Source organism: Loxodonta africana, chromosome 1 (genome assembly GCF_030014295.1).
Source record: "Loxodonta africana isolate mLoxAfr1 chromosome 1, mLoxAfr1.hap2, whole genome shotgun sequence".
In the NCBI taxonomy this organism is placed as follows: Eukaryota; Metazoa; Chordata; class Mammalia; order Proboscidea; family Elephantidae; genus Loxodonta; species Loxodonta africana.
The window spans coordinates 97,314,965-97,339,261 of record NC_087342.1 but is presented as its reverse complement, the minus strand read 5'-3'; the positions used below and the strand labels follow the sequence as shown (position 1 = coordinate 97,339,261).

Below are 24,297 nucleotides of genomic sequence, written 5' to 3'. Positions count from 1 at the left end.
CTCTGTTCCTATTTAGAACTACCATTCTCCTGGGGTGGGGGTATCAATCAAAGAAAGCCCCGCCCAGGATAGCCACATGACTCGAACTGGCCAATCAGGATATCCCCTCCTCTGGGCAGAAACCGGTTAAGCCAAGGGAAGACAAGTGATCCCTGTTGGGGGACGTGAGAGAGAGAGAGACCAGAGAACACCTTTTGAGCCCCTGTGTGTACCCATTCCTGAAGGTGACAGTGCACCAGGCATCCCAGTATGAGGCCAATCAATTCCCTCCCCCCCTTTTTTATGGTGAAAACATACCCACCAAATCATCAGGCAACACAACAACTTCTTCAATGACAATTCAGTGACACTGATTGTGTGTCTCATGTTGTGCCACCACTACCTCTATCCTAATCCAAAACATCGCACCACCATTAATACAGATTGAAAGCCTCCCCCAAACAAAAACTCCCCTTTCTCCCCCACACATGCTTCTGCTAACTATTAATAATCTTTGGTTTCTATAAATTTGCTTATTTCATATAAGTGAGATTATGCGATATTTGTCATTTGAGACTGACTTATTTCAATTAGCATAATGTTTTCAAGGTTCATTCATGTTGTGGCATGCATCACAACTTCATTTCTGTTTATGGCTACAGAATATATACACCACATTTTGCCCACCCATTCTACTGTTGATGGATATTTCAGGGGTTTCCACGTTTCGGCTATTGCAAAAAGTGCTGTAATGAACATTGGTGTACAGGTTTCTGTTTTGCATTCCTTCCTCTGCTTCTTCTGGGTATATACCTAGGAATGGGATTGCTGAGTCATATGGTAATTCTGTGTTCAACTTTTTGAGGAACCGCCAAATGGTTTTCCAAAGGGACTGCAGCATTTTACAAATCCACTGTATGGATTAAGTTTCCAGTTTCTCCACAACGTCACCACCATTTTCTGATTTCTGTTTCTGTGATCACTGCCATTCTAATGGAGGTGGGTTGTAAACTCATTGTGGTTTTGATTTGCATCTCCTGAGGAGCCCTAGTAGAGCCCCGGTGGAGCAGTAGTTAAGTGTCTGGCTGCTTACCAAAAGGTCAGCAGTTGCAATCCACCAGCTTCTCCTTGGAGACCCTATGGGGCAGTTCTACTCTGCCCTATAGGGTCACTGTGACTCAGAATGGATGCAACTTTGGAATAGGGGGTTAAGGAGCCTTAAGGACCCTGGTAGCACAATGGTTAAGAGCTCAGGTGCTAACCAAAAGGTAAGCACTTCAAATGCACCAGCCATTGTCTGGAAGAAAAGACCCGACATTCTTCTCTCATAAAGATTTCAGCGTAGAAAACCCTATGGGGTAGTTCTACTCTGTCATGTTGTGTAGCTGTGAGTCACAATTGACTCAACGGCACACAACAGCAATGGCTAATGATGTTGAGCATCGTTTTATGTGCTTGTTGGACATTCAAATATCCTTTTTGGTGAACTATCTGTTGAAGTTCTTTGCCCATTTTTTGAGTGGACTATTTCTCTTACTGTTGTCAATTCCCATTTAAGCTTATGCTGAATTTATGTTGGACTTCTGTCAAAGACACCTGCCTGACGTAACATGGTGTTCACAGTCCCTGCTCATCCCCAGGGCCACTGGGATTCAGCTGAGATGATGTCCAGGGAGTGGTGTCTTATGTGGAATTTAGCTTCTGAAGGCAGCTCACAAATTGTATTAACTGTCCATAATTGATAATCACATGCAGCAAAATGTCCCTTGACAATCCCTCATAGCTTGAAGAGGACTGAAGGGACATGGAGCCCTGGTGGCACAGTGATTAAGAGCTTGGCTACTAACCAAAATATTCACACTCGAAATCCACCAGCTGCTCCTCAGAAACCCTATGGGGTAGTTCTGCTCTATCCTGTAAGTTCCCTGTGAGTCAGAATCGACTCAGTGGCAATGGATTTTTTTCTTTTTTCCTGGTCAGAGGGTTGGAGGGTGTATGGGGGCCAAGACAAACAGATGTCTCAGCCTCCCTGGGGATTGGAGGAAGGATGAGTGGGTTAGAAGGTAGAATTCAGCTCCAACAGGTCCCTTCTTTTTCTACCAACCACCATCCATTTCCAGGGGACCTGGGAAGTTCTGTCCCTACACTGAAACCTCCTCAAATTAAGATGCAGAAGACTTCAGCAGCAGAAGGGACCAATATGAGAAAGACAAAGAAGGAAGATGAGCCTGGTCAGCGGAGGAGCAGGGGACCCTGGATGTAGGGGATTGTGACCCTTTCCCATCCATACATGCAGGGCATGGTCAGGCTGACAAGGACACCTCGGTGAGCCCAGCTAGAGTGAGGAAGAAGATCCGAGTAGCCATGTTTATGGTCAGGGAAGATGGCCAAGCACAGAAGGCTTAGAAGTAGAAAGGGGGGTGGTGTTGACCTCTGGTGCCCTGACATGGTGAGGCAGTCCTGGAGGTGGGGATCTGGTGGACTCACACACCATGTGGTGCAGTACAGGGTAAAAACTGTGGGATCTAAAGTCAGAAGCTTTGGGGACACCTCGATACCCACTTCAATAGCTGTGAGCAGGTGTCTTAACATTTCTGAGGCTCTGACAGTAATAATACAGGCTTGACCCCCTGCGGTTGTGGGAAGGCTCCAAGTGACACACGGGTGTTAAAAGCTCTTTGTAACTCATGAAGTGCTCCACCAGGGTAAGAGATCCACAGGCTTGTATCCTATCCACCTCACCCACGTCCAGGTACTTCCAAAGGCCCAGAAGAGAAGCCTAAGAAGGTAGAAGAGGAGGAGGAGGAGGTGGCAACTGTGGTGGCCAAGAACAGCAGTCAGAAGGGCAATGTGAAAGGAAAAGGCAAAAAGATCGGTACCCAGAGGTGGAGGACCTCCATATGTGGGCTTGCTATGAATTTAATTGACTCAAGAACAACTGACACAACAGCATTAGTAGTAGCTAACCCTTCTAGTATGCCTACCATGTCCTCAGCTCCAGACCCCTGTGAAAGCAATGGCAGGGGACTAGAGATGGGGAACTAGATTCTGGGACCTCCTAGGCTGGAATTTTGGAGCTACTTGGGTTATAATCTTGGCTCCCCATCATGTAATGACTAGGATATGAGGACTAAGGGCACCAGGACCTCCCAAACCTTCTCACAAACCAGCAACTGAAGGGCTAACTGTCAGGGCTGCTAACAGTCTCCAACTGGAGGCTGTCAGAGACCTCCAACATCCTACCCCAGGTCACCCAGGTTCTGTTATAAGTGAGGACTTCCCATGGGCACAAAGCAGGGTGGTAAATCTTTTTGAGTATTGCCGCTGTGCACAAGCAGAGTTCAGGCACCAATCAGCATAAGCTGAAGTGAGCAGAAGACAAGGGTCCAACTGGGGAGAGAAAATGACAAGCCTTTGAGAAACAAGTTTCCCACAGAGGAGATGTCACCATGTTATCAGGGCTCAGGTCTTAGCTTTGTAGATTTATTAATTTGTGCAGTAGTAGTCAGGTCTTGGTGGGTTGATACACATTAACCAAGATCACCAGATGCTGATGTATAAACTGAAAGGCCAGTTTATTATCTCCCAGAAGGAATATAATGGCAGAGCAACCTTCATACAGTAGGTCCTCAAGATTCACAGCCATGGAAGTGTTTGAGTAAGCTCTGCTTTCTCCATATCACAGCCCAAACATAGCTTAAAGTTATCCAAGTTTCTTCTGGAGCAGCCTAGAGTGGAGAGTGGACACGCTGGGCATAATGACTAAGGGCCTGCTCCCCCACACCAGCCTTACCTCACACACGGGGTAGACCTACACTCAGCAAAAATGACCAACCACAACACAGCAGGGCTTCCTGGAGGCTCACAAATAGCACTTAATTCTCCAATGCACATAATGCAGGTTGGCAGTCCATTCTCTCCCTGTGGGAAAGATGGACTTAGAATCTTGGTTCTCCTTCTGGTGAGGGGTATGACATGGGGCAAAGGGCACAGGCTTGTGAGAAGAGAAGGGGAGTCATGAGGTCCCCAGACCAGGCCAGGCAACCCAACAGTCTTAGTCAACAAGATTGTTACTAGGGGTTTCTCAATGAGCAAACCAAAACCAAACCCATTGTCATCAAGTTGATTTTGAATCATCTAGACTCCAAGTGTTACAGAGTGGAACTGCAACAGAGGGTTTTCCTGGGTGTAATCTTTTTTTTTTTTTTTTTCCTTTATAGCCAGAAATGCTCCTAAGAAAGGAGATTGATGAGAACTTGGTCTCACATACTTTGAACATGTTATCAAGATGGACCAGTCCCTGGAGAAGGACATCACTCTTGGTAAAGTAGAAGGTCAGTGAAAAAGAGGAAGACCCTCAATGAGATGGATTGACACAGTGGCAGCAACACTGGGCTCAAGCATAGCAACAATTGTGAGGATGGTGTAGGACCAGGCAGTAGTTTGTTCTGCTGTGCATGGGATGTTCTGAGTTGGAACCGAGTCAACAATAGCTAACAACAACAACTAGAAATGACAACATGCATAATTAAGTCCAAATGGAATCATTATCTTTCCCAAATATTAGATAAGATGAAGATCATAATATCCTCATAATCTATCTTCTTCTTTTCATCTAAGAGCTTATTCTTTCCTCTAAATTTATATATTATTATGTTGGTGATAGAGTTATGTATTATTTTTAAACTTTATCAGACAATATTATTATTGTCTTATACAGTTGATTTAATTTGGAATGACCACATATTCACCACTCTCTTTGTTCTTCATTCCTCATTTCATCTCAGAGTTTCTATCTCAGGTCATTTTCCTTCTGTCTGAAGTGCATCCTTTAGAATTTTCTTCAGCAAAAATTTTTGGTTGCAAATGATCTGGCTTTATGTTCATCTCAAAATGTTTTTCTCAGTACTGAGGGGATTCCAGACTCACAGTTATTTTTATTCAGCACATTGAACATATCACTGGGCTATTTCTGACTCCCATCATTGCTTCTGAAAAGTTAGCAGTTGGAATAACCCACCTCTGGCTGCTTTTAAGATATTCTTTTTACCTTCTGTGTTCTATGGTTACACTATGATATACCTGGGATGTTTTCCTTTTTATTTATACTGATTGGGGTATTTTTTGCTTGTTGAATATGTAGACTGATGATTCATCAGTTCTGGAAACTATTTTCAGAAGAGGTAGGCGGCATCATCTGTGCTCATAAAGCATTCTTCAACCTCTTCCAGTATTTTTCACTGGCATCTGGCTGGCTGGCTGGCTGTGGTACAGGCTAAGCTTTTACTAGAGGGCCAATTGACTTATTACCAGCTTATGGTTCCCACATTCACTTCAGGGAAATTCTACACCCTCCATCCGATGGTTGCTGCACATTCCTGGGAGTATCTAGACAGAAAACTTTTCTTGCCATTGAGATGGACGATAGCACGTGCTTGGGGGATGGTGTTATGATGATTGTTGTTGTTGTTGTGCTTTCAGGTCGGTTCCAACTTGTAGTAATTCTATGTACCACAGAATGAAACACTGCCTGGCCCTGCACCATCCTACAATCCTTGCTAGATTTGAGCCCATTGTTGCAGCCATTCTGTCAATCTATCTTGTTAAGGGTCTTCTTCTTTTCTGACCCCTCGACTTTACTGAGCATGATGTCCTTCTCCAGGGACTGGTCCTTCCAGATAACATGTCCAAAGAATGTGAGACAAAGTCTTGCTGGCCTCCCTTCTTAGGAGCATTCCAGCTGTATTTCTTCCAATGCAGATTTGCTTGTTCTTCTGGTAGTCCATGGCATATTCAATATCCTTTGACAACACCATAATTCAAAAGCATCCATACTTCCTTGGTCTTCCTTATTCATCTTCCAGCTTTTGCATGCATATGAGCCAATTGAAAATACCATGGCTTGGGTCAGGTGCACCTTAGTCCTCTAGGTGAAATCTTTGCTTTTTCACACCGTAAAGACATCTTTGCAGCAGATTTGCCCAATGCAATCCCTGCTTTGATTTCTTGCCTGGTGCTTCCATGGGTGTTGATTGCGGATCCAAGTAAAATGAAATTCTTGACAACTTCAGTCTTTTCTCTGTTTCTTATGGTGTTGTTTATTGGTTCAGTTGTGAGGAATTTTGTTTTGTTCATATTGAGGTGTACTCCGTACTGCAGGTTGTAGTCTTTAGTCTTTATCAGTAATTGCTTCAAGAAGTCTTCACTTTCAGCAAACAAGATTATGTCACCTGTATAACACAGGTTGTTAATGAGCCTTCCTCCAATCTTGATGCCAAGTTCGTCTTCATATAGCCCAGCTTCTTGGATTATTTGCTCAGCATAGAGATTGAATAAGAATGTTGAAAGGATAGAACCCTCATGTACACCTTTCTTGATTTTAAACCATGCAGTATTCCCAAGTTCTTTTCAAAAGACTACCTCTTCGTCTATGTTTCCACGAGCAAAGTAAAGGGTTCTGGAATTTCAATTCTTCACAATGTTATCTATAAGTTTTTTATAATCCACACAATCAAATACTTTTGCATAGTCAATAAAACACAGGTAAACATTTTCTTGTATCTGTATAATGAAGAATGGTACCAAAATTGCTGTGGAGTTTAGAAGGTTTATTTCAACTTTTTCACATCTTCTAAGGTGAAAAGACCAGAACATTGTGACACAGCTACCTTTAGCCATCTTTCTGATCAGGGTAGATGGCACGATGATGTTTACTCACTGTTAAACCTGTGGAGAGACCACTAACAGGCATCTTATGGACACACTGACAGCAGCCTGCTTTCTAGTGTATTCAGTGCGTGTCTGCACAAGGATCACAGGGTCAGTGAGATACAAGGTGTTTAGCATTTTAAGAACGATGTGACTGCACACTTTGGAGACTATTTAGGCATCAGTTATGGGATTCTTCCCAGTTTCCAGCTGGATTTAATTGCAACTCTTGCTGCTCATTATACAGAGAAGATTCTAAGCCTTGGTTCCGTGTTATCAGCCTGAATCATGCCAAGTCTCCTGATTTCTCTGGGAGGAAATCTCACAACTTAGGAAAGTTATACACATTCACAACTGTCCTAAGACTCTTGGTTTAGGAAGCCTGTGGAGAGGCTGAGCATAGCTCCTTACCTTCCTAAGAAGTTTATGCTGAGACCTTATAGGTGATACTATGCTGTGATGTGCCAAGATTGTGCAAACATTCCTGCATGCCTCCAATTTCTCCCAACATCTTTATGGCCTGACTGACCATTCTTTAGCTCATTTGGAATTATACAACTCACTTGGCAGTTAAATTCTTGAGCATGATAGTGACTTGCTTTTAAACTTAAAAAAAATAATACAATAAGAAATAAGTTACCATCAAGTGATTCTGAGTGATAGCAACTCTAAATAAGACAGAGTAGAACTGCCCCATAGGGTTTCTAAGGAGCAGCTGGTGGATTCAAACTGCCAAACTTTTGGTTAGCAGCCAAGGTCTTAATAACTGAGATACCCTTAGAAGCCTGTTTCTTCTATTTAATCCATTGCCCAGAAATAATCTTTAAACCATGAATCAAAATTATCCCACAAAGTCATCTTTAAACTAAACAACATTTCAACTCCAATAATAAAGAATGCCTTCTTTGATCATTGAACTCTTTTAAAGAATTATCTGTATGAGATCAAATTGACAAGAGAAACTCTGAAACACAGATGAGAACCTTAAAGGGTAGCTAGTTTAAGTTATTGGTGGTGAAGCCATCTGGGTAGAGCTAGTGAGAACAGTGACAGAATGTGAGGAATGTAACCCATTTTCATTGAGCTGCATGTGTAGGAATTGTGGGATGGGTGTACTTTTTGTTGTGTTGCATTTTCATCAAAAATAAAAAAACCTTTCTAGATGAACACATCAGTGAATGGCACGTACGGGAGCACAACAAGGAGTTTGAGTTTGATGGTCTGAAGTCACATGGCCATAGTTGGGAAGACTATGGACAAGATAAAAGAGATCACAAGTTGGCAACAACACAGAGGGAAATGTTGGCAATTAAAACAGTTCATGGTTTAACATTTCCTCTGGAAGAAAAATAAACCAAAGACTATACATTTTCCCTAGGTGACAGAACTTATTGCCTCCCCTAAAGTCTTTAATTCTTGCACTCATCCTTGTTGTGCTTTTGTATTTTTCGTAGCTTTGAAAATTGTAAAAGCAATAAGGATTCCTCACTTCTTCAGAAGCTTAAAATGTCTAGTAGATATTGTACTGTGGTTGTTAGAACCTATTTTCCCTTTGGTTAATAATGGAGCCACGGTTTCGATATATACATATAAATATATATATTTTTTTAGTTAACTGGAACCTTTATTTTTGTCTTTAACATCTGACCAGACAACTCTAGTAGCACTTTTTTTAAGGTCAGGCCTCCAATTTTGAACTTTAGGGACTAACAGGTTATTTTTTTGCACCCAGACCATCTTTAACATCTCTAGATGGCTGTGTAGTACCATCGAGTTTTGCTCCTTTATCTTGTTTGTATAAACTTATGAAATTGTACATAGAAAAAAAATAGGAATGCTAGCAAAAATTAATGAGACTGGTAAGCTTCAAGTTTTTTAAAATAGGTCTACAATATTGAAGAAGTTGATTTGTTTGACAGGCATAACATGTAGATGACTTGTCCAGATGAGTCTTCTCCCCTTGGGGAACCTTTTATAAATATTCAAGTTGATTTCATTTAGGTAGTTTGGCTTTGGAGGATGGATAGAAGTTTTCCATCTACAAAGGTAAGCTCTCAGTAAAATAAGTCCTGAATGGTATTATTTTTTGTTTTGGAGAAAAAAAATAGCATTCCAGACATACACTTTACAAGAAGCCCTACAAAATAGATGGCAAAGAAGTTGGTACAACTCAACAGATTGATCAATTTCTTCATGGTCAAAACCACCTGGAATTTTTAGATTGTGGCCGAGAAGAACACCAAAGTGGATTTTGAAAAAAGCAGTCAATTCTGTGCTGGATAAAGAGGCAGACACCTTGTCATAGCACAATGAACCCAAGCTCTAGAGCAAAGAGAGGAAAACGAACTCTTCCTGCATACAACGTGAATGGGTAGGTCTATGAGAATTCTAGTTGCTCTCTGCATGACTTCCGTATGGCAAACTTTGTGGTGCAAAGGAAAAACACTGTGGTAAATTCTTATAAAAAAATGACAAGTTGAGTCAAAGAATGACATTCACAATGGCAGAAGCCCTGTCACCTGACTTAGACAGTGATGGAAGACATCACTGAGCTACCACTGGAAATGGCCCTACCAAGCCTGTCACATGGCACAGTCTTCTGTTCAAAAAGATGGTTTTTCCATGGAAAGAAGAAATAGGCTTGTTTATCCATTTCTTATTATTCATATTTATTTTTTCCTTAAACATAGGGACTAATGGCCTGCTTCTCACTTCAGGTTGACCTGAAAACTCTTGAGGATATCCTACTGTGACAAGTGACAGACTTTCTGTGCTAGTTGTGCCTTACTGATATCTAAAACAGCCCACTTTCCAGTATTTACTGCAACCCCTCAGGTTTACTAAAAGTGAGTCCCATTGTATGACAACTTATTGGACTCAGAAATTCAAATAATACAAAATTCAGTCTGCTTCTTTGTGGTAGAAAGTTTATGTTTCTGATTTTACTTATTTGTTCCCAAAAGTACTGGGACTTACATCCCATAAGTACAAACCTACAGTCTCATATATCGAGATCATGAGAACCACTTTACTCTAGGACAGAATTTAACTGCCTTCTCCTCAGAAATAAACTCTTAAATGACACGTCTCATACACAGCCAGAGTGGAGCAGGAGAGCTTCTCTTCTCACTTTCACTGAAGAAGTTCAGCCTGGAGATCACCACTGGCATTGATAGTTTGCTGATAGTTACTATAATGTTCTACTAAGGTATGTTTACTATGAATATATATTGAAAAGCATATGAGGTATCATTTTGAAAGGAGCACATTTTTATTATTTATAAAGGTATATAACATACAGAATTTAGATCATAGTCGGTGGCCCTTTCTTTTTCAAAATAAACTCAAATGGTTTGTAAATTGTGTGTCAAATTCATAGGAACAAATTTTGTTAGAGTTCTCTTTATATTTCAGCACGTTTTTGATATAGAATCACTTTTCTTTTCCATCCCATTGTGTTCTATAACACTAAGGTGAACTTTAGCTTGGCTTTCCCAGATTATCACACATTACAATGAGCACAAATTACAGTTTTCTGCTTGTGAAATGAAATGTAATACCCACCGATTGCATCTGCACCCTTGCCAACAATCCTGAATTATCCTTGGGGTCTAGAGACACAATTTCTTCTCTAATACAGGGACAGTTGTGGCCTCTACACAATCTCTGCAGGATATTTTGAACCATCCACATTAATAGAAATACACTTCTCCAAAATAAGAAGTATTTCTATTCAATTCTGAGATGGTCAAACTGCACTTGAGGTGTTGCACTGCATTGTGGTGAGAAAGCTGAAATAATGATTGAGAACAACAGGCTGGGTTTGAGAATGTTGAGGTCACTGTAAATCTTTAATAACAAAGAGACTACGGAGGTCACTACATAATTTCAAATTTTGTCACTTCTAGAGGAGAGTAAGGATGGTGATAAGGGAAATCTTTTAAAGAAAGTAGAATTGCTATGAAGAAAATGAAGAAGCTCCCCTAAATGATAGAAAATGCTGCCATTCATTAAAAGAAATAGCCTTACTGACTAGTCAAATCCATGAATTAAGGTGATAAAAATATTTTTAATATAAGGGACACTTTTGCCTTCAGACATTGAATGTAAGGTGGTATAATGACTGAGCTCGTGGAGTTTGGAATCACGTATAACTTGATTCAACCTGGAATGGACCATTTATTAGCCTTGTATCTTTTTAAACCTTGTTTAATCTCCATCATTTTTTTCTTTTCATCTGCAGGGATAAAAAGAGTACTCAACTCAAGTGAGAATTAAATAAAAATATGATGTCTGAAAAGCTCTCAGTACAATCCTTAGTAGAAAGTAAAATGCTCAGAAATTGCTCAATAAAGTTTAATCAGCTTTTATTGTAGAATATTGAGTATCTTGTCACTAGAATATCAATTAAGTCACACAAAGAAAGACTGCTAGTCAGAAGTGTGGTGGATGTGAATTACTGCAGAACTTTAGATGTAGTAGTTGTTCTCTAAAGTTTATTCTGATTCAGAGATGTTGCATTTATTTTGATGTCTTTAATAGTTACCTAAAAGTCAAATGATGTGTTTCGAATTATATGATTACATCAAAGGATGCAATTCCTAGTTTTTCCACAGTTTTCTATTTCCTGACTGTTCTGTGAGTTATTAATTAGCAAAGTCTCCTTATCTCATTCCCTAGGATTAAGCAAGGGAAGAGGGTCAATTCAGAAAAATATCCCCAGGTAAGGGAGAAATTCATAATGGGAGCTGAGAGCAAGGGCCTGAACACTTTTCCACACAAATATTAATTATTCTAAAGCAGGCTTCTTGTGCCAAAGGCTGACCCTGAGTCCTTTATTTATCTCTCAGCCCCTTGCAGCCTTTGATTTGAACCATTTACCTTATTACATTATTAGGTTCAGTGCTGTGTAAAGGTGCCTTCAAGACCCTCCATTCCACATAGATTGCCTCCCGTATATTCTGGAGGTGCCTCTAAACAGTGACAGTATCAGGAGAAAAACATGAAAAATCATTTCACCCAGGTTAGATTATGGAGTAACTTTCAATTTCCTTTTGTTTATCAGAGGCATCCCTACCTCTAAGGAGGTACAGACTATACTCTCTCATCAAAAAGTATAATTCTGTCAGCTCCTCAGTTACCAGGGAATGCTGCTTCTTGAGGGGGCTCCTAAGGGCTCAAAGAACCACAGCATTTTCCACTATTGAGATTCCTGAAAAAAATCACCATGTCTTTATTTCTCCTGTGAAAAGTGAATTTTCCCAAATCTAGAGCACAAAGTTAGGTTGATCAAGATTAAAGATTAAAAGTCTCCTAACTTGCAGTCATCTTTCCTTCACCACATCTCCTCCTAAACACACACACATATGCTTGTCCAAACAGCTCCTTCTCCAACCATAGGAGATATGAAGACTTCTAAAGGGCTTAAACTTGTGTGTACACATCACTGACCAGAACAGGCTGCCTCACAACAGGGGTCAATTAAAAGGCTTTTGATGTAGTTGGATCAAATCTTTAAACTACTAACTTGAAAAAACCCTCTGAATGAAGTAAAGTCCAAGCTTCAGAAGAGGACCTTACTACTAAGTACCTGACCAGCAACTGATGATGCTATTTGTGTCGAATGCTGATTGGTTGTCAATGCCGAGGCTACCCAATCCAGAAGCAATACAATGAGTTCTTTGAGATGTGAGTGGAGGAGGGTCACAGGTCTCATTGAGGGGACTTCCCTGTTACTCTCTTACCCTGTGCTCTTCTGTTCTCCAGCATGGTGTGCTTGTGGTTCCCCAGGGGCACCTGGATGGCAGCTCTGACTCTGATACTGATGATGCTGAGTCCTCCTCTGGCTTTGTCCAGGGACACCCGACGTAAGTGAACACATTGGCTGGTAGCTATTATGGGGTGGGATGAGTAGGGAGTTAACTTCGTCACTGTGCCCAGGCTATGTGAAGTCAAGTTCTAAAAAAAAAATTGTGACGTTTTCTTCAGTGATTTTCTATCTCTATCATATGGATCCCAAATTCTTTCTACAATGAGTGAATAGGGAATTTTCCTGACAAAGTCATGTCAGGCTGAGACATGAATGATGAGAAGAAGCCAGCCATGTGAAGATCTAAGGGACAAGTGCTCCAGGGAGAGGGGACTACAGGGGAAAGGTCTAGATGAGGTAGGATGTTTGCTGTGTTTAAAGGTGAGAAAGAAGGCTACAGTGACTGAGCACAGTGAGCAAGGTGGAGAGTGGGGTTAGATGAGGTTGGAGAAGGAGTCAGGAGTCAAATTATTTAAGGCCCTGACAGCCATGGTAAGAAATATATGTATGTTTTAGCTACTATATGTAGAATGGATTGTAGGGTTCACAAATGAAGGCAGGTAAACAGTTAAGGAACATTGTAGAATTCTACAGAGAAGTCATGCTTGTGGCTTCATTTAGTGCTCTAGTGAGAAAGACAAAAACATGGACAATTTTAGGATATATTTGGGATGACTTATGGGTGAATAAAATGTAAGTGGTGAGGAGAAGCAGAAAATCAAATTGATCTCTAAGGATTTTGTCTTGAATAACTAGGTGGATGTTGGTGCCCTTTATTGAGCCAGGGGACATCAGAGAGGAAATGATTTGAAGTGGGAGGCTATAAATAAAAGTTTTGTTTAAGTGAGGTTTGAGATGTTATTTTTGACATTGATGAGAAATTATCAAGAGGTCAGTTAAATATGAGTCTTGAACTTAGGGAGAGTCCAGGGCTGGAGATATACAAGGTGGTGTCATCAGTTGTATTAAATGCAAGAAAATGGAGGAGGTCACATAGGGAGAGACAGTATAGATAGAAAACAAGAAGAGGTTCCAAGGCCAAACACAGAGACATCTTCACATTAAAAGTTGAGCTAAGAAGGATGAGTCAGCCAGGGACACAGAGAAGGAGAACCAGTGATGTTTGCTGGAGGAAAACTAAGAGAATGTGATGATGCACAGAAGCCAAGGAAAGGAAATTGGTTACAAGAAGGTGGGAGTGTCCAGCTCTGGTGGATACCACTAAGAAGTGTCTGAGGTGAGAACATGACAGAGAAGTGAGCACTGGGTTTGGTGGACTTGACATTGGCAGATTCAGTGGTATATTTAGGTTGGAGGCTGAAGTGTTTGAAGAGACAGTGGGGGTTAAGAAGTGAACTCAGGATTAAAGATGAATCTTTTGAGCAGGTGGCCTCAAGAAAGGACAGTACTCTGGGATCAGAGAGTCAGCTGGACTTAAAATATAAGAATAAAAGGGCCTGGAGAGAAGTTCGTCACCATTCGATGGCACTGGGTTTGGTTTTTTTTGGTTTGAAGAGAAGTTGGGAGGAACTGAGAACCAGAGATGTTTGGCCAATAACAAGGAAGCACTACAGTATCTTTGTAGGCGATGTTGACTGGTTAGGCACAAAACCAGTAATCCTCACAAGAAACATTTATTATTAGTGACCTAAAATACACAAATTGTTGCCCCTAGGTGAAGAGGACAGGGTGATGAGCAAAACAAATCTGGTCTCTGTCAGCATAAAGCGTAGCAACATTTTACAGTTACTGAGTACAAGACGTATAATTGGAAGGGTTGAAAATTCAGATATGGGTGTGTAGAGTGAAATTAGCAGAGCTCCTGTGTGACGCCTGTGTACTGATTATGGTTATGAGAACCTGGGATGAAAAAGGGGAAGTGAAAAAGTCTAAGTATTTCAACAGTTTGGTAAGATTAGAAGATGTGGTGGCCAGTGTTGAAAGCTGCAGAGAAATTGAAATGATGATTGAGAACCATCTAGTGAATTTGGAATAATGAGGTCACTGTCAATCTTTACTAAGGACACAGGCACAGAAGCTGTGGCAGAACATGTAATTGAGGACTTGCCGGAAGTTAGAATCATGTCCTGGTGAAGTGCTAGTACGCCGGAGCCAGATTTCCGGAGTTCTAATCCTTGCTTCACCTGCCATGAAATACTTGGCTATGGGCAAGTCATTTAGCCCCTCAGGGGTTTTGTTGCTTCAATTGTAAAATGAGGAAAATACTATCTCCTTCATGGAGTTGTTCTGAGGATTAATAGAGGCGATGTATGTAAAGCACTGGAAATACTTCCTGATGCATTGTACTCTTAATTCAGTGCAGGCTATGATTTTTCTCTCCATGCGCATATCCATGAATGTGACACCCAAAATAACTCTCAAGTCTGCCCACCACCTCTAGGTCCCTGTCTACTGCCATTGTTCAGGCCACTGTCATCTCGTGCCTGGATTATTCCAGAAGCCCCCAAACTCATCTCTTTTCTTCCACTCTTGCCTTTGTCCGTATCCACTTCACTTTTTACTGTGTTGTCAGTGATGTCTGAAAATATATACAGATCTAGAATTTCATTTCTGAAGTTCTTGGAGCCAGATGTCCTGTGGAAATTAGAATTTTGGATTTTAAAAATTAACTTTCCCAATTAATTACAAACATCTTCACTGGAATAAAGAGAAGGAACCTATAACCAAAGACATCAATATTTCTACACCCAAACCTCTGAATACTCAGGCTTATGGAAGAATAGCACTATGTAGTATTGGAGACGATCTTCATAATAAGGAATAGCAAATGAAATAGGTAAATATAGAATAAATACTCCAATATGTTTTTCTTAGAGAAAATATTTAGTAATGCTTCCAACTTACATATGACTTGCTTTAAGCTAAATATCAAGCTAATACATATCCATACTTATTACATCCTGTTCCTTGAGGATCTGAGAGTGGTAGGTAAATCAGGGTCATTACTCTCCTCATCATCAAGTTGGGTTGGACGATTCATTTTTTCCAGGAATGAAATTCACAAAGGATGAAGCAGCGCTCACTAGATTGTCATTTTAAAGCTCCTCGCAGCACCATTGCAGCTCTGTGTCAGCAGTGTCTCCCTCACTGAGGAAGCTGCCACACTCTCAGGCTCTGTAGTGAATGCACCTGTTCAAGGCTGTTAATGAACTGATCCCCTGTTCTCACCATATCACCTTTGGGGACCTTTCCACCTGAGCTGTCCATGTCACCACTGCCATGCTCCTGTCACCCCAGGAATGCCCAGCAGGGGCCTCATTGTCAGTGCTGAGTAATTTTGATGTCAGTGTCCTCTGGCTTATTGAAACTTTTCCCTGATGAACGTCCATCATATATTGAAGTTTGATATCATTTTCTTCTCCTTCTTGACGTGACAGTTTTTCAAACCTTCATCAGCTAGCTCATTTGCAAAGTCAGGACATCTCAAAGTCTGTGGCAAACATTTCTAAAGGTTGATTTCTTAATTTTAGCATCTTAACAAGCACCAGCAATTGACTTTCTCCAGGAGGTTTTGGATTCCTTGACATCTGTAAACTGCAGCAATACAGAGTTCAAAAACTGTTTATAGCCCTGGGCTGTTAGCCTAAAGGTCGGCGGTTCAAACCCACCAACTGCCCTGCAGGAGATAGATGTGGCAATCTACTTCCATAACTGTTGTTGTGTGCCGCTGAGTCAATTCAGATTCATAGCTACCCTATATGACACTGTAGAACTGCCCCAAAGGGTTTCCTAGGCTGAAATCTTTACGGGAAAAGATCACCAGGTATTTTCTCCCGTGGAGCCTAGGTTTGAACTGCTAACCTTTCAATTAGCAGTTTATCGCTTAACCATTGTGCAGCCAGGGCTCCTTCCATAAAGATTACTGCCTTGGAAACCCTATGGCGCAGTTCTATACTGTCCTATAATGCTGCTATAAATTGTAATTGACTCAACGGCAGCAGCTTTCTTCGTGGGACAAAAGAGTCCTCGGACACAGGCTTCAATACAGATGTCTCACCGGAAGAAATTGAAAGCCATAAAGTTTACTTTTTACACAAAGTTCAGGAAGGAGTGTGTGTGGAGCAGTTGTACCCAGGCAATACAATTTTATACTTTTCTCCCATTTCAATTGACTCGATGGCAGCGGGTTTGGTTTTTTTTTTTTTTTTTTTGGTATAATGATCTTAAGCCACTGATAGAGAGTGATTAATAAACCAGACAGAAATCAGATCTCTGGTTCTCCATGTTTTTCTTTTTGAAAATTAAAGCACACATAAAATACTCCTTTCAGACATCCTGAATTTGGGCTTTTCCATTGATTACCCTCTTTTTTTTTCATTGTGGTGAAAATATGCGCCACAATACATGCACCCATGTCACAGTCTCTGCGTGGACAATTCCGTGACACTGAGCACTGCTCACTGTGTTTGGGGAGAACGTGAGCGTTAGCACACCTGCTGTGAGAATCCATCAGAGCTTTTTCTACTCTCTCCTTAGACATCATGAATTTTCTGTTTCTTTAAGAATCCAGTCCCAGTTCAGATCTGTTTTTCCAGCAAAATAAACTTGTTCTCCACTAAGGTTTTCATCAGATGTAATTTGGCACAATTTTCCATGTAATTTTCGTCTACTTCATAGTGAACACGGACTTCTTCACCACAGACTTTTCAGATGGTTTTCACCAGTGATTCTCACCCAGGGACAATTTGTCCCTCAGGAGGCACTTGGCAATGTCTGGAGAGATTTTCTTCGTCACAACTGAAGATGCTATTGGTATCCAGTGGGTGAGACCAGGAATGCTGCTGAACACCCCAAAATGCGTAGGAGAGCCCTCCCCAACGAGGAATTATTCAGTCCAAAATGTCAGTAGAGTTACACACACTGGCTTACACTGTGCTGCTTCTGAAAGTTCTAGGCTCATAGGTTAGACATACACACACCTCCCAACTCACTTTTTCATGGTTTATTTTAGCTCGTTTCCCTGCCAAAACATTAGAAAATTTACCACTTTGTAGTTGCATTTATTCAATAAATTCAAGTTCAGGATCTTAATTTTTTTTTTTTTTGCCTTATGCAATGGTTTTCAATATTTCATGAGTTCTTGGTCATCAGCATCTCTGCTAACTTTCAACAACTTGCCTTTATGTTGTTAAGTCATACATGGGGGTGACTGGCACAAGTATTTTTAACTGTGATGCCTCGAAGGCCTGCAGGGATTCTATATTCTATACTTTAACATCTGACTTGTCCTTTTATTTTTATCATTTTAAACTACGAGGTTATTCTTTAACTTTTTTTTTTTTGACAGTTTCACAGTTTATAGTCAATTAAACTTAAAAACAAAGCTCAGAAGAATGTACAGAAGCATGTACGATACATCAGAGCTTTGACACACATCTCACCCTTATCTCATCAGGCCAGATTTGCCAAATGAGTTTCGGTACCAAAGTTACAAAATGCTTTTCTTTTCTTCTTGTTTTCAGAAATTTTTGGATTTTGAAATGTAGATAAGGGATAGGGTACCTGCATTAGATCATGGTATTAATCTGATCAAAACAATAGTTTCTCAGTTCCTATTACATTCGATATAAATCCACAATCCTAACATCACCTACAAGGCTTTAAGTACCTGGCTCCATGTGATTTCTCCAGCCAGATGTTTTCTGTCCCTTTCCCTTCACTCTCTGTGCTTCAGTGAGGTCTTTTCTTCTGGTTTCTTGAAGAAGTTCATTGATTCTTTTGAGCTTTTGCACATGGTATTACCTTTACCTGCAATGTGCCTCCCTTTTAGCCCAAAATCCACACACGCCCCACTCTTCCCCTAGCTCACATCAGCCTAGTATTTCATGTTGTCTGTCTTGGTTATCTAGTGCTGGTTTAACAGACATACCACAGGTGGGTGGCTTTAACAAACAGAAATCTATTTTCTCACAGTTTAGGAGACTACCAAAAAACCAAACCGGTTGCTATCCAGTCGATTCTGACATAGAGACCCTGTAGGACAGAGTAGAACTGCCCAGTAGGGTTCCCGAGGAGCACCTGGTGGATTCGAGCTACCAACCTTTTGGTTGGCAGCCATAGCTCTTGACCCCTGTGCCACTAGGGTTTCCATTTAGGGGACTAGGCATCTGAAATCTGGGTGCTGACTCTTGGGGAAGGGTTTCTGTCTCTGTTGGCCCTGGAGGGAAGTTCTTGTGCCTTTGAATTTCTCTTTTGGGAGATCTAGATGTGGCTTGGCATCTGTCTTCCCCCATGTCTACTTGTTGTTCATCTGCTCTTTTTATATCTCAAAAGGGATTGACTTAAGACACACCCTACAGTCATACTGAGTCATTAACATAACAAAGAAAACTCATTAGGATTTACAACACACGTTTGGGGAGACACAACTGAATCCCTAACATCATCTTAAATGTCACTTTTCAGAGCCTCCTTCCTTCTCTGGCACCCTAAGGCAATCTAGATCACACCATTATCTTCTGTACAGAAGGCCACACTTTTCCTTTTTTGACAGTTCTCACTCCTGTATAATGTCTTGTGTGCTTGCTTTTCATGTGGCACTTTCACTACAATTTCAGCTCCCTGAGTGAAGGAAATTTGATTTTCCCTCCTTTGGATTCCCAGGGGGGCAGCACAGGGGGCACAGGTCAGGACTACAGAAGTGTCTACAGAATGGAGGAGGTGGCAAGCGTTCAGGGAAACAGGTGAAGAACCGTGGGAGGTGAGAGGACAGGAGGATTCAGAAATGGGTGGTGTAGACTCGAAACCAAAAATCAAACCCGTTGCAGTCCGGTGGATCCAGGCGCATAGCAACCCTGTAAGACAGAGTAGCACTGCCCGGTAGGGTTTCCAAGGAGCACCTGGTGGATTTGAACTGCTGACCTTCTGGTTAGTAGCCTGGCTGTTAACCACTAGCCACCAGGGTTTCCGTAGACGGCAGGGATGGGGGCAAATCCTCATCTGGCCCCGACCTGGAGGTATCCAGCCAAGTGTCTAAGCAGGAGAGGATCACAGGACCTGGGACCAGGCGGGCGCCCTCCGCCCTGCGGGGCCTCAGTCAGGATCAGGCGGGTGAAAGATGAAGCCGCACAGGCCAGTGGCTTGGTGTTGGGGGTGGAGCCCCTCAGGGGTCTTTAGTGCCGCCCCCTCGCCAGGGCCCCCTGACTGGTGGCTTCGCAGTTTCTTCCCGAGAGGCCGGCGGTGACTGGATGTTTCCTGTCCCCACAGCACGTTTCCTGGAGCAGATTAACCACGAGTGTCAGTTCACCAACGGGACGGAGCGGGTGAGACTTGTGGACAGATACTTCTACAACCGGGAGGAGTATGTGCGCTTCGACAGCGACGTGGGGGAGCACGTGGCGGTGACAGAGCTGGGGCGGCCGGACGCCGAGGCCTGGAACGGCCAGAAGGAGTTCATGGAGCAGAAACGGGCCGAGGTGGACACGGTGTGCAGACACAACTACGGGGTTGGTGAGAGCTTCACGGTGCAGCGGAGAGGTGAGCGCTGGCGGGGGGGGTGGGGGGGGAGACTGTGTGTGTGTGTGTGTGGTGCAGGCTGGGGTGTGAGGGGCAGAGGCAGACAGAGTGTGGTGTGTGGGATTTGCGGGTGCAGGAGGGGGGCCCTCAGGTTGTCCTGGGGCCACTGTGGGGAGAGCTGAGCGGGAGGGGAGATGGGAGAGTCAACATTTGGGATAATGTGGGGCTCCTCCCAGGCTGTCCTTAGCACAGGACCTTCTCCGCCATGAATCCCCGAAATAAAAAGTGTGTGCTGTTTGTTTCCCTAAGTATTTCACTGAGGAAAAAGTACTGGAGTAGTTTATTTATTTATCTTTTGGGCGGTGGAGAAGAAGGAAATTCTAAGGCACCTCTGACCTTTCTGAGGCTTCTTTTAGGCCTAAATTTCTTGCTATCTTTTTAATGTATGTATTTTTACATGGTTGAAATAATTCTGAAACTAGCTTTTTTGAAGTATATTTTTTTACTTACATACTGATGTTGCAATTTTTATAATACCATTATTCAACTAGTTTCATATTACTGTTTTGTATGGTTGTAACACAATTTACCCCATAGTCTCCTTTGTTAGGTTTTTTTTTTTTTTTTTTTTTTAATGCTGCTGAATATTCAGTTGAATTTTTCTTTTTTTATTTTTAATTTCTATTTTTTTATTTCTGAGGCTATTAAATGTTTTTTCATATATTTATTGGCCATTTTTATTTACTACTCTAAGATTTATTTATTGACTGTTATCTCTAGGGTTCTAGTTTTTTTTCAGAGAAATGGGTTCTCTAGGAAGTAAGATTACTAACCTATTGCTGCTGTTTGATTCCACATTTTCTTCACTTTCTGGTTTATACTTTGACTCTGTTATTTTCAATGTTAAGAATTTAAACATTTTGATTAAATGAAAGGCTTTGCAAAATTGTTGGTAATGATTTACTATCAATCTTAAATCTACTACTTTGTGATATTGTGAAAAAGTTGCCTCCCAAGTTTCTCCTTCTTTTTAAAAAATAGTTGTATTTACAGAGGATCTGCTAGTCTCCAAGATGGCCAAAGCCTTAAGCACATATATTAATGAGCCCCAGACCCTGCCCTGACCTCAAATGTCAGTTTGGAAAGAGAGACAATTGTAAAAGAGTAACAATTCCAATACTAGATATGTTTGTTTTGAAAAAGGAGAGACATTGAACAGAGGACAGTACATATTAGAACTTTTTTGAATGAATGGCTTCCCTTATGACTTTATCCCACCAGACCCCCTGCTTTCCTTGGGACTCAACTCACAGAGTTAGAGAATCACCTCTGTCTATTCCTGCCTCCCAGTGGTAGAACCGTTTCTGTGGCTCTAAAGGTGTGACCGCATCAAGACAGCATTCTAGGACTTCATGCACTTATCTCCCCACTTCATGCTCTTATTTCCCCACCTATCCCACTGCTGTTCCCCAATCTCTCCACACTACTTTGAATCACCTTTTCTCTCAGAGTAAACAAGGATAATAAGTAACAAACATATATAGAATACTAAATCCAGTCACTGATTTGTGTATTTTAATTGCATCAATTCTCACATAACACTAAGAGATAAGTTAATATTATTATTCCTCACCACAGGTGAGAAAGTTGAAGCACCAAGGAATTAAAAAACCTCCCAGGAACATCCAGTAAGAGGCAGAGCCTGGATTTGAACCCAGCCACTTTGGCACTTAAAGCCACGCTTTTCATTAAACACTATATGCTTTACGAAGATTAAAGCAGTGAATAACTGTTTCAATTATCTAAAAACCCACAATGTTACCAATGTCTCTCAAATCTAATGGTTTAAGTTCAAGGCCCCTGACATACTGACTCTTATGGCCACATGGCCAGCTTGAGGGAGACCTGAGCAAGACTTGGGAGCCTTGGTGGCATAGTCGTTAAAAGCTCAGCTGCTAACCAAAAGATTGATAGTTTGAGTCCACCAGCCGCTCCTGGGAAACCGTGTAGGGTTGCTATGAGTCAAAATCCACTAGACAGCAATTTTTTTTTTTTTTAATATCAGACTAGGTTTGAAGAGAGACAAAAAGACAGCCAAGAAGACTTATTATGACTTCCTCACTTATTCTCTCTGCCTTTTCTCTCCTAGTTGAGCCTGTGGTGACTGTGTATCTGGCAAAGACTCAGCCCCTGCAGCACCACAACCTCCTGGTCTGCTCTGTGAATGGTTTCTATCCAGGACACATTGAAGTCAGATGGTTCCGGAATGGCCAGGAAGAGGAGGCTGGGGTTGTCTCCACAGGCCTGATCCAGAATGGAGACTGGACCTTCCAGATCCTGGTGATGCTTGAAACCATTCCTCAGAGTGGAGAGGTTTACTCCTGCCAAGTGGAGCACCCAAGCCTGACGAGCCCTGTCACAGTGGAATGGAGTGAGAAGCTCTCTGACCTCATTAGTTCCTCACTCAGCAAGAAGGGGGCTTTTGCTTATCCCTGAGTGGAGGGTTTCTTCTCTTCCCACACCATGTTTTCATTTGGTTCATGTTCTCCTCTCCTTCAGCACAGGTCACTGAGGGTAACAGCTCTGTGATCCTTTCCACAAATACCTATACCCCCTGGGGAGGTAATTATGCCTAGCAGGCAGTAATGAAATAGTCCCTGTTTGAATCTTCTCATGATATCACAGGACACAGTCACCATCTTGGCCCTGGGTACCAGGCCCCTGCTTCCCTGGCTGGGCTTCTGCTTCCTGTGCTGTTGCTCTGAGTTGTATAGATGGTCATTGTGATCTGAGGAGAGGAGTGTCCTCTACAATGCAGGGCCCTTCCTGACCTGAGGGAATGCGATCTCAGCTCTGCCCTTTATTCGCTCTGTCACTCTAGACAAGCTACTTAGCCTCACTGAGTCCCAGGCTCCTCACACATCAGCTGTGTGGTCAAACCTCATGTCAGGGTGTGATGTTAATGAGTTCAGTGCCTCAACCTTGTACCTCCTCAGTGAGATTGTGAAAACTTTGTCGTCCTCAAGTGACCAGTTATTCTATTTTACAGAACAGACTTCTTCCCCCGTTCTCAAAGATCTGAATCTCAGAATCTCAATTAGAGAAGTTGGATTTGGGGTAAAAATCACTAAAGCTGGCTTCTTCTCTTAGGGGCACAATCGGGATCTGCACAGAGCAAGATGCTGAGTGGAATCGGGGGCTTGGTTCTGGGTCTGCTCTTCCTTGGGGCGGGGCTGTTCATCCACTTCAGGAACCAGAAGGGTAAGGAAGCTGGTGGGAGCTGGGGTTCCCCATGGACTCTGCTGAGGAGGAAATAGGGCTTTGTTCATCTCATTTTTCTATATAGCAATGATCTTGTATAAAGCTTTTGTTCTCCTGTCAATTCCAAATTTGGGGGCATTCAGAAATAAAGAGCCCATGGTTCTTTTGTCAAAGCACAGGGGTCATAACCTGTGGCAGGTAAAAGAAAGGCTACTGTGCATGGAGATCTTGGGTCAGGATCCTGGGGTAGATGAAAGAGAAACTACTGAAGCTAAATAAAATGATACTGGATTCGTGTGGCAGAAGCTTCACAGATGGCAGGCTCTCAGACTCGGCCCTCTTCTCTGCCATTATGTGATGTGGGTTGTGGTGTTAGAGAAATCTCAGGTGGGAGACCTAGAACTGAGGACATGGTGTGTGGGGACAGATGTGCCTCTGTATCTTATAAACATACATCTTCTCTCTTTCCCAGCACGCTCTGGACTTCAACCAACAGGTAATACACTTTCATTGCCTTTTAGAATGAGATTTGGTTCTCCTGGTATTGTACTAGAGGAGATAAGACAAGAGACAGAAATATCAGGAAAGACTGAATTCAGACTTCTGATCAGGCAGTTTGTACTGAGATTCTTCTTTCTGCTTAAAAGCCCTGTGCTCTAGAGTAGCATGGGGTCATGGAGACTTAAGGCATTTTTTTCTTTCTTCTGACTGCATTGCTATAACCTGAGGGTCTGAGAGAGGGGAAAAAGCATTTGTTCATTGAGTTAGGTTTGGAAACCACATGTTCTCTGTCTTCTTCAGGACTCCTGAGCTGAAGTGAAGATGGTGACACTCAGGGAAGAACCTTCTCTCCCAGCTTCTTCACAGCACAAAAAGATTTGAGCTTCACTCTTATTCTTCCATGAAGAGAATGCTTCTTCAGGATCTGGCTCACTCCTGGTTCAGTGACCCTATAGAAAATGTTGTCATTGATGAGTTTCCTCAGCCCCTGGCCTTGGCCTGTAGGTCCTGGATGTTGCTTACAGTGCCTTGTGTTCACTTTTCCCCAGTTTCCTTTTTATTCA

General features: G+C 42.1%; 1 protein-coding gene across 1 annotated transcript; it reads left to right on the top strand.

The window, feature by feature from the left end:
- Positions 1-12,415: 12,415 nt before the first annotated feature.
- On the top strand, positions 12,416-24,062 carry LOC100674879 (DLA class II histocompatibility antigen, DR-1 beta chain-like). Its single transcript, XM_064285171.1, has 6 exons — positions 12,416-12,554; positions 19,724-19,993; positions 22,122-22,403; positions 23,123-23,233; positions 23,706-23,729; positions 24,035-24,062. The coding sequence occupies exons 1-6, from the start codon at positions 12,455-12,457 to the stop codon at positions 24,046-24,048; spliced, it is 801 nt and encodes a 266-aa protein (XP_064141241.1). The 5' UTR covers positions 12,416-12,454; the 3' UTR covers positions 24,049-24,062.
- The last annotated feature ends 235 nt before the right edge of the window (positions 24,063-24,297 follow it).